The sequence below is a fragment of the Patella vulgata genome, chromosome 8 (genome assembly GCF_932274485.2).
Source record: "Patella vulgata chromosome 8, xgPatVulg1.2, whole genome shotgun sequence".
Classification (NCBI taxonomy): domain Eukaryota; kingdom Metazoa; phylum Mollusca; class Gastropoda; family Patellidae; genus Patella; species Patella vulgata.
Genome location: NC_065886.2, coordinates 32952802 through 32972441, shown reverse-complemented (window position 1 = coordinate 32972441; position 19640 = coordinate 32952802). Strand labels below are relative to the sequence as shown.

Below are 19640 nucleotides of genomic sequence, written 5' to 3'. Positions count from 1 at the left end.
ATATGCTTAGAGAATATTGTGTAGATCCCGTTCCCTGCACTACAGAAAGGAATGAATGAATCTAGGCAACTTGTACTCACTGAGTCAGTGACACTGACTGCTCGTGGTTTACAGTACAGCATTTCTTTTTCCCATCTATGCCGTATATTATAAATTGAATCCTTTTTTGTAAATAGAAAATATAGAATACTTATACTATTGATTCAGTATTCAATTAGCCTATAGGGCCTGTGGTTGACGGAGGATCCTGGACTGGAGCCCCTTACACCCAGACCTTAAAAATCTGGCCCGGGGTGTAAGTCAGTCAGAGGATTTGCAGGTTCATTGTAGATACTATATGGTTAGAAGAAATAGTAATTGAAATGTATCTTCCCACTGCTACATATCCCTAGATGCAAATGAATTATGGAATTGAAATAGAATGTGGTTTAACATCCTACTTTTCTGCTCCGACTGGGCCAATGAAGACGGGCATACGTCATACAGTGTGCTATGAGGGTAATTTTGCTTGGACAGTGGCGCTACGGCCTACTCTTATATCGAATTTAAACTGCCAAGGGATCTTTTATGTGCATGCGAATGTGTACACAGGACCTTGGTTTTCTGTACTATCCGAACGACTAGACAGCTGTTCTTGTCAGGCCCACTGACCTGCAACACTGATAAGGGGAAACCACACCGGAAAATCCTGAAGATCTTTCTCGGTCAACACCTGGACCAAACCACATGTTAGTCTCAAAATGACCTAGTTTGTGGTGACTTGACATTTAACCCAACTTTTCACATAGGGGTCTTTAGCAGTGGGAGGAAACTGTAGGACCCCTGTGGTATCAAAACCACGCCACAATGGCAGACCTTATAAGTGCATATGTTAATGCCCCCTCCCCCCGCTCCGCAACTAAAAGTTACGACACCAAACCTTTCACAGAAACTCAACACGAAGACAATAGAAACATGTAGATATATTCTTTATTTTAAAATAAATCACAGGCTAAATAAAGCAAGAAATTTATCTTAATGACATGAACAAATAAATATTAGAACGGTTTGAACACATAAATTGTGAAAGGTCATTTTTATTCCAGCTTTATCAACAAACACTCAGTTTCAGTTGGCTTTATGTCTACATCAGTTTAATCACATGAAATGAAACGGGGTTTAACATCCTTTTTTTCTCCACCAACCAGGATAAGTGAGACAGGATATTTTGTGTAGTGTGCTATTGGGGGAATTTTGTCCGGACAGTGGTGCTACAGCATACTCTTATTTTGATTTCTGACTGTCAAGGGATCTTTATCAAGCTCAGTTATCGTCTCTTTTTAATATTAATAAATAATTTGAAATAGTAATAGGTCAATTTCCTTCCAAATCAAAAGCAGTAGGAACCAACAGTGAGTCAATGAGTTCGGTGTTGGCTCGCTAACCAGGAGATCAATGGTTCAATCCCACTATTGGCCAAGTAAGTTCATTGGTATTTTCCAGCATGGTATCCTTATTCATTGGTACAGGATGGAGAGCCTACCTGCAAGGAACATTGCCTTGTCGTTTGGATGATTCGAAAAACCATGACACTGCATGACATATACCCATCTCCATTAGCCCAGTTGGTGTAGAAAAGTAGGATGTTAAACCCCATTTAATATGATTGCATTTTAAGAGCAGTATAATGTAAATATTGTCAATCAATGAGGTAAGATAGAGTGTATGGAGCAGATCTATAAATAATAATGTTCAGCTATATATTTACATCCAAGTTAAAAATAGTTTCAGTCCTGATGTGTCATTTTAGTGCTATATAACAATTTGTAAACTACAATATTGTGAAAGACGAATCTCTAATAAGAATGCCAGACCAAAAATTGTTCAGTTCCATTCAGTATTTACGACGATATGTGGAATTGGAATTTCATCCATCTATATGCCGCTTGCTATACAATAAGTTCTTCCCCAAGCCGGGACATTATTTAGCATTATTTTTTTTTATTTTGTTTTCTTAAATAATCAATTGGAGTACATATTAACATGGATTAAACATACATTATGCAAGAGTTAAATCTGCCTATTGCAGGTCTTTCTTTAGGCCTGAAATGTTATCTAAATTATTAATTGGACATTAATAAATTTATCCAGACCATAATCAACTATCGATGTCAACGCTAGCCTGCGATACTTACTGGATTACGATCAGATTTGCTGCTCAACTTTAATTCATGAATTAATAATGAAATGGATGATCGCGACTATGTTTTTTATCGTACCGACTTTAGTAATGGTGATCGAGGCTAGACCGAAAATTCAATTACTAAAATCTTGGTTCAGAGTGGATCAATTTGACTGAAATTTTCAGCAAATTCCCTTTACATTATCTAGGTTTTAACTATTATAGTGAGAACTGCCAGATCTTTATCTAATCTCCCATAATGTATCTTTAAGTCTTGAAAAATTTAATTTGATATTTTAGCAAAATATGCAAACGGTGCATCAGGACTTTAATAACCATGCAAACATTAACAAAGCCAAATAAGCAACAACTATCTTGGAACTTTGTTGAATTTAAAAGTAATTTATTTCCAAGAATGTGACAAAACAAACTCCTTATAATTAGCATGTAAAATGGTTGGAAGAACCCTAGAACAGTCCTGATAAGTGTGGATCTCTGTGATACCTTTTAGGGCAGAACTGAGTTAATATTCATTAAATTTATTCCAAGACCGCGATGAATAAACTATGTTGCAAGCAGCTCATTTATTTCCAAGCCTAGGATATCATCATTTTAGTTGTTCTTCCTGTTTAAAAAAAAAAAGTCTGAGGCTATGGCAATTTAAGTGCGGTGGACATGTATGTTCCTTGGACAATTGAGCATTGATTGGCAAGACTTCAATTTTTGATAAAACCTCATAATTTCAAGATGGCGGCAATGACGTCATGTTCATTTCATGGTCCATGATACGCTTGTACTTGTTAATATTTCGAACATTAAACATAAAGATAATATTATATACACATTAGAACAATAATCAACACTATGGCACATTTATTGTGGTTTGTTTATAAATGTATTAATATTAGAATTAGTGGTTTTGTTAGTAGCGTACAAAAGGCCAAATAAAAAACATATTCTGGTCCTCAGAACCTTCCTCCTGCATCAGATTTCTAGTTAGGTTGGTTTGAGAACCAGAATAATTTTTTTGTTTGTTCTTAAAGGGAACTCAATACAAGTCACAAGTACAATCAATTACAGATATAAAATAACGTTTGCAGTCAACCTCTTGTTTTCAAAAATACCAAAACAGTCATTTCATACTTATTTTTATAATTTTGAAAACAGTTTTGAAATTTCTTTCATTTAGGTAAAACATAAAACTATTGTGAATTGTCAATCTGTTTAAAATATAGATCTATATGCCGTTTCGTTTTTTATATTTTCGATGGCCTACACCACATGAAGATCTGACTGGTTGTAGTGGGAGGTGGCGTCAGGGGCCATAACCAATCAGTGTTGATTTTTTAAGTGGGTATTTGGAAATACAACTATTGCTTTGTCTTCGATGCGAATGTTTACCCACAGTTCCGTGCACCGCACGCCAAGAACTCGCCACAACAGACCGTTTCATTGGCTAATCCCTCACATCAACCAGAACATGGGTTATATAACAACTCTTCCAGATCCTAGTGTAGTGAAGGTAAGTAAAACAAAATTTTGAACTATACAAAAAAGAAATGAAACGGATCTATGTTTTAATCAGATTGGTGAATTGTCTACGATCCATGAATAACAAGATATAGATTTCATAGAATTTGACACTTTTTAGTGTTACCTCAGTTTTTACCTGTATTTATTGTGTTTTCAGGTTAAATTCTTTAAATTCTAATTTCATGGCTTGTAATTTGACTGACAGGTCAGTTCTCAAGCCAGTCGATTTCACTGTCACTGGATCAGTTAAAACTGGTAAATAGCTAAAACTAAAACATTTTAAGAATGTACCCTTTTCATTGGCTAAGAGTTAAAATTTCGTTTTAGAAGTTTAATTCTAAAGCAATGAAAAGTTTGCATTCTTAAAGTAATTTAGTTTCAGTTTTTATGAATAATAAAGTCCAAGCTTTATATAATTTTTGCAGTAATATCACAAAAAGACAATATTTTCAACCACATATTTTAAAGCAAAAATATTCTACAATAGAAATAACAGCATAATCTATAATGGATACAAAACAACTTCAACAAAAATAAAATCTAGGTATATCTACAAAAACTGTCATGAAATAATAACGAAAGTAAAAGTTTCCCTTTATTTGATATGCCATCAGGTGGTGCCCACTGTCCTTTTAAATGGAAATCTGATTCTGAACCCTAATAAAAGCATTACCACTTAGGATGTCTTTGCTGTTGGATGAAAAATAAAAAAGAATTCAAGTGTCAAGACATCTGATTTTGATAGTATTATAATGGGCATGTGCAAATTAAGATTGTATGAAAAGACATAATAACCTCATGGAACAGTTAACATGTGGAAATTAGATCCTGTCTTCACTAGTCCATTAGACTAAGCACAAACACAGAATATGGAGTGATATAATAAAATAAACTTATAGACAACGAAACAGAAAATACATTTTTCTAAAATAAAAGAACAAACAAAATCAAAAAAAAAATATTGTTTTTGATCTTTTTGATTAATACAAAAATATATACCTGTTTGAACAAAACAAGCTCAAATCTGAAATATAGATTTGGGGACTCTTTCAAAATGTGGACTTAATTATATATTTTGATGAATGAATAAAGCAAGAAATTTTGTTCTTCACACACAGACATTAAGATTTTGCATCTTTTTTAAATTTGTTTTGTAAAATAAAATAATTCAAAAATAAAAAGTACTTGTCACTTCTACGTTTAGTTCAAAATTTTAATGTTTGAAATTTTATACCTCCCCAAAAAAATTGTCCTAGACTCAAGAGGCTATATATTATAAGGACTTCGAGGAACGAAAATTAATTTGATTTGACCTTTATACCTCATTAAGTCTAAATCTAGCACTGATTTTTGTATTTGAAAACATAAGCAGCCATTTAACAGGCTCCAAATAGACAATCAATAAGCGCATACATTCCATGTAGCATATATATATATATGTATATGATGATAAAACATATAACATGTATTAAAATATCACATAAATGTTGAAAATTTTATAACAATATAAAGAAATATTTAACTTTGATTGTAGTAATGTTAAATTTGATCAAATGCTTTCAATCAATCAGTGACACACTCAGGATTTTTGATTTGGGTGAAAATGAGAGTGATCGTTGACTACAGAATTTTGAATGCACAAAAATAACTAACTTTTCTATAAACTGTCGACAGTTTAAGACAAAAACGAAAGTAAAATTAGTAAAACTTTGCTTACTCTGCCGAAATGACATTTGAATGGTACTTAGTTTTGCTAAAGACTATTGAAAATATTTTCACAGTTCAACACTTACTTTTGACCCTAATCTAAGAAGCTCTGCCTATTGTACTATCAGCAGAATCTAAGATTTAAACTTTTTGGCTTATTAACCCTTTTAAGCCATTTAAACCACATTGACACATATCAAAAAGATTAATAACTTTGGAATAATTCAAATTGTCTGATTTTCACGTCACCCCAATATACAAGTGGTAGTATCTATTTTTATAAGGATCTTGGTGTACGGCTAAATGCCAGATTTATTTGACTGATTTGATAAACTTATCTGCATAAAACTATGAAACCATGATCTCGGTGTTCAAAGGGTTAAATGCCATATTTCAACCAAAGTGTGTGACTAATTTTATAAAAACTTTTCTGCATAAAACATAAAATTATGAAACATTTAACAAGCTATGATAAAATCGATAAGATGCTCAAAATATGTTGGTTAATAAATTAACAAATGAATTAGAATGATGCTGGTTAATGAAGATGATTATATGAATTGATGGTTTGTGAAGATGATACATTTTAAATGCTAATAGAATTCGGGACGATCTCTGGATCGAGATAAATATATGGTGGGTTTCTGGATTCGTTTCTTTCCTTGATTATTTTACTGATTTGTCGTAATTCCAAACGAAATCTGTAAAAAACAAAAAAAAAACATACATTACAGATCAAGCAGTATCTGAGATCACTGGAAATGGCATTTCCGGGCTTCTAGTTTTCGAAATTTTCCTTTGAAGGCCATCCGGAGCCCTTGTTGCACGCTTCGCACCTTCGTCACTCGCAGCGTGCAGCTTCAATGCCCATGCACACTGCATAGCCATGGTATCTGGATCCACCCTTGGTTTAAATGTCCACTCAACACAAGCCAAGCCATTTCGGGACTAACATATGGTACACTTTTATTTCTTTAGCAGATGGAGAAAACCAGGACCCAGAGAAAACCCACAAGGGTAGGCAGGCAACCCTAGTCCTTGTCATGTACAAGTGGGAAATGAAAATCACACCACTTGACTCGATGACAAGACCTCATGATCTAACATGCAGATGTTACATTATCCAGTCACTTAGCCCTGCCTTCTTTGTGTGTGTGTGTGTGGGGGGGGGGGGGGGTCAGAGTTGAATTAAAATTGTAGTTTCATAGTCAAATGTTGTTTAATATGGCAAGATGGCAAGACTTGTTTTGACATTTCATTGAAAAAAAGACTCCATAAATAATGGAAGAAAATGACATCAACAGCACTTACTCATCCACTAAGTCTCTAGCTTTAGGATCAAAAACATACTGAACTTCAAAATCACCAAGACTTTTGGTACCTCGACCACTTAATATTTTAGTAACGACCATAATATCTAGGGTTGTTGGTTTATCCGGTAGACTGGCCAGGATACTACGTTCATCTAAAGCTTCCTAAAATATCAATTTTTTTCAAAAAAGGATATCATTGCTGTATTGTTTACATGAATATCTTTCCTCTAATTCTTCTAGACTTAATATAAATGGAATGGGGTTTAACGTCCTACTGTTGTTCTCCTACTGGGTTAATGAAGACAGGCATACACCATACACATAAACAATACAGCAAGGATATGAATACACAACTATAATAACTTCAAATTTTTCTGTCAATATTTCAGGAAATGCTATAGGGTTAAACATGAACAATTCCAAATTACTGTACCTTTGAGTTTGGTGGTTGTCCTCGCATCATACTTTGATACAGTTAGAATATAATATAACAATATAATTAACATACCTTTGAGTTTGGTGGTTTTCCTCGCATCATACCAGGATAATTTGGAGTAAAGGCGTATTCTTCATATTGAGGGAAATTAGTTGACGCATGTGAAACACTACAGGTATATACAATACATGTTAATACTTTACTTATATCATCTATTGTTTTAAATGTTCCGTCATTTGGTATTCCCTGTAATATATAAACAATAATAAATTATATCCTGTAATATACAAACAATTATAAACAATAAATCATACCCTGTAATATACAAACAATTATAAACAATAAATCATACCCTGTAATATATAAACAATAAATCATACCCTAAAATATATAAACAATAGTAAATCATACCCTGAAATATACAAACAATAAATCATACCCTGTAATATATAAACGACAATAGAAATGAAATGGGGTTTAATGTCCCTCTGTTGTGCTCTGACAGGGCTAATGAAGACTGGCATGCGCCATACAGTATGCTATGAAGGAAATTTTGCCCGGGCACCAGCACTATGGCCTACTCTTATATCGAATTCCAACAGCCAAGGGATCTTTTACGTGCACGCCAATGTGTACAAGGGACCTCGGTTTTTCGTCTCATCCAAATGACTAGACAGCTGTCCTTGTCAGGCCCTCCGTCCTGCACTGCTAACAAGGGAAAACCACGCTGGAAAATCCTGATGAACTTTCTCGGCCAATGCAGGGATCGAACACGTGACCTCCAGACTAGCAAGTCAGCGCTTTACCCACTTAGCCACCGTGGCCCCCGCAATGGCTGAATGTCCTAGGTTTTATTCATAGTAGGAATCACAACATTTTTCAAGCTCAGTTCCAACTTATCAAGGGTAGCAAGGATGACAAACAAAACATCTCCTAGTTCTTCTGATTAGAAGATAAAATCAAGGTATACCTGATAACACATCAGACCCGGAGAAAACCCACAAGGTTGGACAGGCGACCCTACTCCTTGTCACATACAACCGGGGAATCGAAACCCCGCCAGTTGACTCAATGACAGACCGTATGATACAGCGCAGCGCACACCTGCTAACCATTCGGCCATCCAAGCCCCCGTGGGTAGCAGACATACTCAGATAATAATTCACAATACAGTTTAATATTTGAGTAGCAGCCAAAATAAGAATACATTTTAATACAATAAAACAAAATATAAATCTTACCAGTAATCCTACACCACCTTGTTCTCGAGGTAAAGCTAATTCTTTACCCCAATTCTGTAATTCCCAATCACCATTTATTTTCTCTGGTGTATCTATAATAATCATAATATATTCATGAATGCATTTAAAAGAATTTGACATGTATAAAGCTAAGGCGATCATTGTCCAGATCTGTCGGGTAAATCCCACCACTATGCAAAAAGTACAATCCTTAACATGGTATCATCAGACATGCACTTAAAGATACATTATGTTAGATTTTGATGAAGAGCTGGCTGCTCTGGCTATAATAGTTCAAAAATAGATAATGAAAAATGAATATGTTGAAAATTTCATTCAAATTATTTTATTCTGTTTGAAGATATAGCGTAGATCATTCATTATCGTAGTAACGGTACTTGACAACCAAGGCTTAGACACTATTGTTCATTTTATCGATAAATTTTTAATATTGTCCGGATGTTTAAATCAATTTCTACTCCAACTGGGTTAATAAAGATGGGCATAAGCCATACATGTGTGCTATAAGGGAGATTTTACCTGACATTGCTAAAGACCCCTACAAGCAAGCGATTTATAGAAATAAAAAACTGAACCATATGTTAGTCCCGAAATGACATTGTTTGTGTTAAGTGGATGTTAAACCCCATTTCTCTCTTTCTCGCCCTTGCCAGGCCCTTCACAGTGCATCACTAACAAGGGGGAAACACACCGGCAAATCGCGATGAACTTTTTCGCTCAACACAGGGATCGAACACAGGATCTCCAGGTTACTGAGCCAACGTCTTACTCCCTGAGTCACATGTTTAATATAAATAAATAAATCTGTTTAACATACCGTAATATAAAGCCACATATTTAGATGTATATTTCTGAATAGCGTGATATAAAAGTATGGCGTCGTCTCGAAAATGGTAACCAGGCAACACATTTGGATCATCCAACTATGAAAGAAGAAAGAAAATTATAATATTCAACATAGGTTGCCAACAGATAATAGTAAGTGCAGGGGGACTGCACCACACACAAACAAATATACCAGACAAATCTATGGACAAGACACAATATACAGACATCACAAACAACAAACATATTAGATCAAGTGAATGGATCTGGGGTCTAGAGCCTAGACGTAAGCATCCCCTGTACAAGATGTCCAGATAATGATAAAAATTTGTCTGATTCATCATCACATTTGCCAAAGCCCAGCTAAGGCCCAGGGCCCTGTGGTTTAGGAGGCCCCGCGGTTCATGTCAAAAAGAGAAAAAATTCAAATTCAAGAAGAGTTTTGCGGTAATCGATCTTGCGGCGCAAGGGCGGAGAATGAGCTATCCCTCAACCTTCTCTGTGAAGTTCTACTCGGTGATCGGTCTAGGCTTCTAGTGGCGCGATGGGCTGAGACTGGGTGAGTCTGCAATCCCTCAACCTTCTCTGTGATTGGTCGAAACGCGAGACGAGAGATCTTTCAGTGATTTCACTTGTTATATGTCATTTCCGCGCATTGTATGCCATTCGGAACTGAATAGATTTCGTATGTGATCTGATGTTATGTAATTATTCTTGTATTACAGACCGTTTAATTGTGTGTTACGCATGCGTGCCATTCAAAAGGATATGAAATAATCTTTTTGCCACGTTAGGGGCCACGCGATTCTAGTCAGGCCCGGGGCCCCGCACCGGTTAAGCTGGGCTTTGATATTTGCTGTTGAGAAATAAAGCCATACAGAACTGGATTCAGCTAATGTAGGCCATGTAGCATATTTAGATTTTATTAACTAGTATAAGGTTAATATGGCACAGAAGCTATTAGAAAATGCCATTTCAGTTGTTTTTATTCTAATACTATCTGTACATGTTTGGTTAGAATTTGTCTCACCAAGCTGTTTAGCATGGATTAACCCATGAAATCTTAGATATTATCTGAAAATTGTGCATGACAATCAGTGGCGTTTAGCAACCAGATGGTTATTATACCTGATGAGCTAGCTTATAGTCAAACAATGTTTACTTACCCCTCGTCTTTTTAGATCTGCTGGTAAAGTTCCATCTACATCTAAATGCCAACTTTCAATTCTAAAAAAGAAATTTTGCAAGTCAGATATCTGAAACGGTTTATAAGATATGCTCCGGAATCAAAATTGAATTCCAAAAACTAAGTCAAATTTATATCTATGGAAACACAATAATTATTAAATCTGTGATATTTCAAATTAGCAAAAGGTACAACTACAACTACAATAACAGGTTGATGTTTGTACAAAGTTTCATAAAGATATATTGAACAGTTTATGAGAAATAAAATGAGGGACAGCGCTCGCTGTGGAATTCTGTCTCTCTCCCTCTCTCTGTGTAAATAGAAGATATTATTATTAATAGTCTATATATTTTACTTACCCTCTTTTTATTAATTCAAACATTCCCTTGATACCAGTGTTCATAACTTTATCTACCCAACCACCTTCTGAAACCAATATCTCTAAACCTCGTCTGAAATCAACATAATTACAACTATCATACAAAATCTTCAAACCTCTCAGTTTGCAAAACTCTCAATGTGGCAAAAGGCCAATGACAGACCTAATGATCTAAAGCACACACGTTAAGTCAATCGGCCACCCAATCCCTAAAGTATTAAATATTATTATATACTTACGTATTGATAGCTATCAAATACAGAAAATGTGGAGCTAAAAACTTGAAAGCAGGATGTGACTGTGAAAGATTGCGATGTGTTGCTACGGTTACTCCCTCCATTAAAAGATGCGTAAGTCCTGTAAAATAAACAAGCCAACAGTGAGGCTGATGTCCCCCGCCGAAATAGGAAAATAATTAGAGGACACATATAAATTTATCACAAATTATCTTTTACAAAGTATTGAACAATCAAACAGTATATCTTTACTTATAGTCTAAGCATACAATGTTTTTGATGGAATAATTATAGCATATTAAGGGGAAAACATACTCAATTCGAAGGAGAGTTATTGTGTTCCAAAGTCTCAGCAAATCAAATTGCTTATCGCTCTGCTTAATCTGAGCAGAAAATGCTCATTATCGATCTTAGTCAAGGTATTACTGTAATGAAACTATACACCAAGTTTCATCACTCTCACTTAATTAGAACTAAAGTTATAGTGTCCCAAAGCATCAACCAATCAAATAATTTATCTACTTAATTAGAACTAAAGTTATAGTGTCCCAAAGCATCAACCAATCAAATTGTTTATCTCTGCTTACCCTAAGCGGAACGGACAGACAAACAGACAGACGGACGAACCCATTTTAATAGTTCCCTGCTTTCTTCGAAAGGCGGGGGACAATAAGCATGAACATTTACTCAATTCGAAGATCAACCAATCAAATTGTTTATCTCTGCTTACCATAAGCGGAACGGACAGACAGACAAACAGACAGACGGACGAACCCATTTTAATAGTTCCCTGCTTTCTTCGAAAGGCGGGGGACAATCAAAGTAGGAGAGTTATTGTTTTCCAAAGTCTCGACCAATCAAATTGCGTATCGCTCTGCTTACCCTGAGCAGAAAATGCTCAATTATCAAACTTAGTCAAGGTATTACTGTAATGAAACTATACACCAAGTTTCATCAATCTCACTTAATTAGAACTAAAGTTATCGTGTCCCAAAGCATCAACCAATCAAATTGCTTATCTCTGCTTACCCTAAGCAGAAAATGCTCATCTTCGAACTCCATCAAGGCATTGACCTAATCAACACATACACCAAGTTTGAACATTCTAGCTCAATTAGGAAGAGAGTTATCGTGCCCCAAAGTATCAACCAATCAAATTGCTTATCTCTGCTTACCCTAAGCGGAAAATGCTCATCTTCGAACTCCATCAAGGCATTGACCTAATAAACACATACACCAAGTTTGAACATTCTAGCTCAATTAAAAGTTATCGTGTCCCAAAGCATCAACCAATCAAATTGCTTATCTCTGCTTACCCTAAGCGGAAAATGATCATCTTCGAACTCCATCAAGGCATTGACCTAATCAACACATACACCAAGTTTGAACATTCTAGCCCAATTAGGAAGAGAGTTATCATGTCCCAAAGCATCAACCAATCAAATTGCTTATCTCTGCTTACCCTAAGCAGAAAATGCTCATCTTCGAACTCCATCAAAGCATTGACCTAATAAACACATACACCAAGTTTGAACATTCTAGCTCAATTAGGAAGAGAGTTATTGTGTCCCAAAAAGTGTGACGGACAGACAGACAGACATACGGACAGACAGACGGACGAACCCATTTTAATAGTCCCCTGCTTTCTTCGAAAGGCGGGGGACAATAAAACTATTACATATTCTTCCAGTCATTATTGAGACAAACAAATTTCCTTTCCAGGGTTTATTCCAATTTCAGAGATTTAACAATGGGAAGAACTCAAGAGAAAACCTACAACTCTACTTTGTATAACATAAAACTGTGGGATCTAACCCACAACATGCATAGATGATAGAATGAATTAATGTCCTACCTATCTACACCAACCGGCTAATGAAGGTGGGTTTATGCCATGCAGTGGGCTATAAGGGAAATTGTGCCTGGACAGTAACTGAATTCCAACAGGTCTTTCAAAGTGTACTTGGGACCACAGTTTGTTTTACCATCACAATGACTATGTAAATGATAGAACTGTGATAGCACATTTGACCATTTGGGCACCAGAGACCCCTACTACGGATGCACAATGGATGCTTACGGCCAGCCCCCGGATCCATTCACTTAATTTGATATGTTCGTTTGTTTGTGATTTCTGCGTATTGTGTCTTGTCCTTTTTTTTGTTTTATGTAAATTATGTGTGGTGCAGTCCCCCTTCATTTACTAATAAGAAGATCTGTTACTATGGTTACTTACCAAGATGTGTTAGTGATTGATGGTAAGCAGCATCAGCATTATTATACCACATTTTAGCTAAAACCCAGGTGTTTGGATGATCTGTTGGTAAAAACACCTGAAAAATTACATCAATAAACAAATAAATATGTTTTTTCCAGAAAGAAAACGAGACAGTCAGTCAATCAGAGAAAGAAATATATACATAAGGTCTATCACCCACTTAACACAAACTAGGCCATTTTGGGACTAACCCATGGTACAACTTTGTTTTAGTAATTCGTGTAGGGGTTTTCAGCAGTGGGAGGAAACCCACAACAGACAACAAAATTACAAATAGTTTTATTTCTATCTCAGGTACTTTTTTTTATTCATCTTATGAATTTGTTTGCACAGAGCATAATTCATACAGACATTATTGTTTTCCATTTACATGATATAAAAAAAAATATACAATACATCATCACAATTCCCTGTAGGTCTCTCGAATGTCAAAACCATATTAAATAATATAAAGAAAATTTGCAACTGGGTATTAAGGTATTAGTGTGTGGTCAAATGGGACACGTCATTAAAGCTTCATTTAATAATTCAACACTTAGCAAGATATTCTAAAGCCCCAGGGACTTCTTAAATCAATAATTTTCCCATTACGATGCCTCATTATTGAATTAGTAATTATCATTTATTGTAAAAAATAACTAAACAATGCAATCAAATAAAGTGATTATTTTGACGAATGTTTGTTAGGCAGTTCTGTTCAAATATTGTTTTTATTTAAATGCGTGTTTGATGAGTAAAGTGGCTTCTGTGTGAATTATTTTATCCGTTATTCTATATAACTGAAAATCCCCAGAAACATTTTCTCAACTTAATTAATGATGTTGATGATAAAATTGATTGTTTGCGATTAATTACTTTTGGATATGAATTAATGCTGCATAAAACCAATTCACATCTTTCTTATTTTTAACGTTGTCCCATGGAAATACAGCTCTTAGGCCGATGAAATGAAATGGGGTTTAGCATCCTACTGTTCTTCACTGACTGGGCTAAATGAAAATGTGCTTTCGCCATACAGAGAAATTTTGCCCGGACTGTCAAGGGTTCTATTACGTATAGGACCTCAGTTGTCCGTCCCTTCGGGCCTTCCATCCTCACCATGTCGGAAAATCATAAGGGACTTTCGTGGCCAGCATTTGAGCAAACTCGAGACCTCCTGGTTAGCGAACTAGAGTCTTACTCACTGATCCACCACAGCTTCCTCTTAGGACAAACCATTTTAATTTTGAGTTCTTCTTGGTCTTGATAAATAAAAGTCACCCAAGTCTCATGAAAAAATTTTTATTTAAAATTTCAAAACTTGAAAATGTGGAACTAAAAACCTTTAAGAAGACTATTTGTGGTTTTTAAATCAATTTTTTTCCCAAAGAAAGAAGACTCAAAATTTCTGAAGAACAAATGTATAAATTTATGTAGCCTCCTTAATCAGTCTGTTTATTGTATAACATGGTTATCATGGTTCATATTAGTTATATAATTGAAACCCATGGTATAGCGATAATATTAATTAATATTTATCAATTGTACCAGGGGTATTTTGGGAATTATTTATGCTTTAAATAAAGATGACCGACTCTACAAAATCTTTATTATGGTAGTTCTATAGTTCTATCGCAATAATATTAATTGATGTCATTATGACTGTTTGATAAAATCCCGGCCCACACCACTCTCATTCAGGCTGTTGTTAACCAGCGGCTGCCAGGCAGGATATGCCCACATTTTGCAAGAGATGGATAACTAAAAACAAACAGGATTTTTTGTACAATCAGGGGCAATAATCCAAAAAGTTATGCTCTGAAATGCGCAAATATAAAAAGGGACTGAGATCTTTGGGATATAAAGATATCTTTTAAGTTTCATCAAAATCAGATAAAAATTGTGACCTCTAGAGGGTCTACTTTTACACAATTTGCGTACAAAGTGCGGCCATTTTGTCGGGCAGTTTTATTTTGATTTTCCCAAAATTCGAATTCAACCTTCATTATGGTGGAATGGTAATATATATAAACGTTTTTTAAAATTAAAAAAAAAATTGTGACCTATAGAGAATCCGCATGCTAAAATGTGATTTTTCAAACAATCAGGAGCCATAATCCAGGAAGTTACGAGCAGATATATGCGATTATCAAAAGGAACCCTTGATCTGAGTGTGTAATGGTGATATATTCGAACGTTTTTTTAAATCGAATAATAATTGTGACCTCTAGAGGGACCACAAACTAAAACGCGATTTTTCGTACAATCAACCATTCTTAGGGTGTAACGGTGATATATTCACACGTTTTTTTTCAATCGGATAAAAATTGTGACCTCTATGGGGTCCACAAGCTAAAAACGTGATTTTCCGTACAATCAGGGGCCATAATTCCGGAAGTTATGGTCCGATATGCGCGAATATCGAAAGGAACCGAGGTCTTTGAGTTATAAACATACATTTCAAGTTTAAACCAAATTGGATAAAAATTGTGACCTCTACAGTGTTCACAAGCTAAAAACGTGATTTTTCGTACAATCAGGAACCATAATCCATGAAGTTACAGTCCGATACATGCCAATATCGAAAGGGACCGAGATCTTAGGGCGATAAACCTATATTTCAAGTTTCATTGAAATCGGATAAAAATTGTGACCTGTAGTGTTCACAAACAATTGTGGACGGACAGACGGGGGCAACGACAATATACGTCCACATGAAAATGTGGGCATATAAAAAGGTTAGGAGTTTAACAAGTTTTTATTATTTGCCAGAGTTATTCTGGGGAAATATTAATGTTTCATAAAAAAACCTGGCCCACTCTACTCCCACTTACAGCCAGTGTTATGAAAGAGTGGAGTTTTAACGAGTTTACAATGTTGATGAGACTTTAAAACAGAGCTTTTTTTGAGTCATATTGGCCAGTAATGACTTGACTAGGAGTGAAAATAACCATCTAGAGAATATAAATGTCAGTCAATTTACATAATTTAAAATTCGAATTACGAAGAAATTAACCATAAAAAAAAAAAAACTATTTACACGACATAACACTAGAATTTCAAATACAGTAAATACAGTTAAAATGTCTAAATTTATATATACAGTTATAATGCTAAAAATTCTCATTATTCTTTTGAAAATAATTACCAAAAGTAAACAAAATACACCAAAAATTGCTGGACTGACAAATTTCTGAAGTGAAAGCCCTGATTTGTTTTGATATAGCAGACAAGTTATATTTTTATTTTTATTATCTTAGTGGGAGTACCCCGAGTAACCCTACGAGTTAGAGAAGGTACCCATATCTCCAAGTCACATATGCTCACACCAGGGATCGAAACCAGGACCGTAAGCCAGTGGTGACCGGCCAGTTAAAGCTCAAAGCACGATACTCTAGACCACTAGGCCATCGTCCCCCCCCCCCAGTTGTAGGAAGATTGACATCATCCAATATGCTCACACCAGGGATCGTAAGCCAGTGGTGACCAGCCAGTTTAAAGCATGATACTCTACACTTCTAGGCCATCGTCCCCACCCCCCACTCACCAGGTGTAGGAAGATCAGGGCCTAAAATAACGTGCCTTGGCGCACGAACGTGTTTTGTAATGAAAAATCTGTGCTTCGAAAATAAGAAAACCGTGCTCTGAAAAAAATGGCTTAAGGCTCTGAAAAAGTGTAAGGTAGCGATGCCCCCTGATCCCTAATGAGTGTTTCCTCTTGTGGTGGTCAGTTGCGAAGGTCAGATCAGATCTGTTGGCGCCCGATCGACTCCCTCGGATGAGTCGAGTGAGCGCCAGCCGCATCCGCTCACTAGTCAGGTTTTCAGTAGGTTTGGTATCTGATCCGCTGCGTCCTTCACCGCCATTTCACTTTCACTTTATTTTTGACATAATTTTCACTAATTTTCGGTATTATCTGTGATCTTAAGTATTGAAATAAAGATGTGAAACCGGAGCTTAAACCACCGGACACAGAATCCGTGCTACAAGAATTTAACCTTATTTTAGGCCTTGAGGAAGATTGACATCATCCAATCTTATTAAAGCTTAAAATTCAATCTAACACTAAATACATATGTCTGGTAAATTAATCCCCCCTCCAAATAATCAGAGTTAATTGTAGCCATTGACATATTTAAGATGCCTTTAGCAAGCAGTTAAATTAATCCCCTGTTTTTCATACATAGGAAAATGGCGGCACTTTATTGTCAACATCACCTGCACATGAAATGCAACAGAAAGTCAAACTACAGTGTAATGGTGGCAGTTTATTGACGAATTTGAAATGATATGGGGGTTGAACATCTCAATTTGTCGACGACATCACCCGCAGGGGCATTATAAAGGAATGTAACAGACAACATAGATAAGTTTAAGACAATTAATATTATAAAGTAATTAAAATTATCTCTCATTTAGGCTTAATGTGGATTATGGGCCTAATGATTTAAAATCATTTTCTGTGTACTGCCCACCACATGTTTCATCAATAAAACCATTTCTTGGCTACCCAAGTCTTGCGTGAAACAACATAGAAAAAGCTATCATTATTGTCATCTGCATTGAAAAGTGGCTAAAACATCAAGGTCCTTCATATACACATTGCCTGAACATTAAAAGAGAGAGAGAGAAATGGGGTTAAACGTCCACTCGACACAAACTAGGTCATTTCGGGACTAACATATGGTTTAATTTTATTTCAATAATTTGCTTGCGTGTAGGGGTCTTTAGCAGTGGGAGGAAACCGGAGGACCCAGAGAAAACTACGAGGTTGGACAGGCGACCCTAGTCCTTGTCAAATACAACCGGGTATTCGAAACCAAGCCAGTTGACTCAATGACAGACCTTATGATAGAGTGCTAGTGCTAACCATTCGGTCATCCCCTCGAACATTAAAGATCATTTCCCACATCTGCATGGCATAAGGCAGCCTTCATTAGCCTGTTGGACGTTAAAACCCATTTCAGTGGCCATTGATCTCATATCGTCACATGACGTAAAGATTTCTTATGTCTTATCTATATGGCCCATTTCAACAGCTATTTTATACTATTCATTTTGTAGAAAATAGATGAAATGCCATCAACAGACACTGCGCTAGTTAATTTCTCAAACTTACATAAACTTTAGGAGCAACCTTGAGAAGCAAATACACCATTAGAGTTGTGTCCCTTACCTCATATTCTGTAACCAGTAAACACTCAATGGATATTACCCAACCAATCCTCATATATTAAAATGTATTCTTCTAATTAAATTTTATCCCAAATAAATAATTCTGATGTAACCTAGGGTGACCAAAATCAATCAAGCCCTTTATTTTGTACTTACTGGATTATCTGGACCTGGTTTCTGGAATAGCTGTATGGCGATTGGTCGTAATTGTTTGTTTTTATTTACCATGAACAAGCCAATAGGAACACATAACTGAAAATTAACAATAACACATTGAATCAATTGAAAAATAACAATAAACAATAATACATTGAATCAATTGAAATATAACAATAACACATTGAGTCAATAAAAAAATTAAAATAACACATTGAATCAATTAAAAAGTGAAATAACACATCGAATCCATTGAAAAATTCATGTTTAAAATCACAAGGGAAAAGTAGGGTGTGATTATGTCCTTGAAGAAAGGGTAAAAGTAGGGTATGATTTTCCTTGAAGATAGGGTATAAGTATCTTGTGATTGTCGTTTGTTAGTTCCTGGAGATTTACGTCCACTTCCACCAAGGGTGATATCATAGACAAGGATGTGATTCTCGATGAAGACAGGGTATAAGTAAGGTGTGATTGTCCTTGAAGACAGGGTATAAGAAGGGTGTGATTTTCCTTGAAATCCAGTGATCAAGAATTCTTGAAGTTGCATATAGCTGACTGCACACAAATCGAAGTCTTCAATCAATTCGCAATTGACCAAGGAACCAAGTTTCATGTCAATCATACTAGAATGGGCAGAGTCGTGGGCTTTTTTTCTAGGAGTATCGTCCCCAAGAACAAGAAGAACAAGAAGAATAACAACAGCAAGATGAGTAGCATTGTGGCCCAGTTTCGGATCTAAAAAGATTAATTGATATAAGCTGTATCATAAATTCGAGAGGAATCAATAGTCAATACGAATTAAAACAATATGGATTAAAAGATTAATATATCCAAAATATATATGTACCGTAAATCCAGGTTTACATGAAAGACCTTCTAATATCTCTAAATCACAGATAAATAAACGTTTCTCTTTCAACAAACTTTCTAACGTATTTCCTTCTAATAATGGTTTGAGCATCTCTTCAGTAACTGCGAGTCTGAAATAATAATATTTGCATACAAAATTGA

The 19640-nt window shown here is 35.5% G+C and overlaps 1 protein-coding gene across 3 annotated transcripts in view; it reads right to left on the bottom strand.

The window, feature by feature from the left end:
- Window positions 1-951: 951 nt before the first annotated feature.
- The window catches only part of LOC126829853 (polyunsaturated fatty acid 5-lipoxygenase), a 78532-nt gene continuing 59843 nt past the window's right edge, over window positions 952-19640 (bottom strand). For 2 of the 3 annotated variants that reach the window (XM_056102775.1, XM_050560016.2), the window contains exons 5-15: window positions 19477-19609; window positions 18630-18725; window positions 13278-13374; window positions 11045-11162; window positions 10786-10878; window positions 10404-10464; window positions 9230-9335; window positions 8392-8483; window positions 7223-7396; window positions 6713-6876; window positions 952-6102 (exon numbers count right to left, since the gene is read on the bottom strand). In XM_056102775.1, the coding sequence (XP_055958750.1) occupies window positions 5988-6102; window positions 6713-6876; window positions 7223-7396; window positions 8392-8483; window positions 9230-9335; window positions 10404-10464; window positions 10786-10878; window positions 11045-11162; window positions 13278-13374; window positions 18630-18725; window positions 19477-19609 (1249 nt within the window). In that variant the 3' untranslated portion in view covers window positions 952-5987. The remainder of the gene's footprint in view (window positions 6103-6712; window positions 6877-7222; window positions 7397-8391; window positions 8484-9229; window positions 9336-10403; window positions 10465-10785; window positions 10879-11044; window positions 11163-13277; window positions 13375-18629; window positions 18726-19476; window positions 19610-19640) is intronic. The other variant, XR_008788996.1, reaches the window with a different exon arrangement.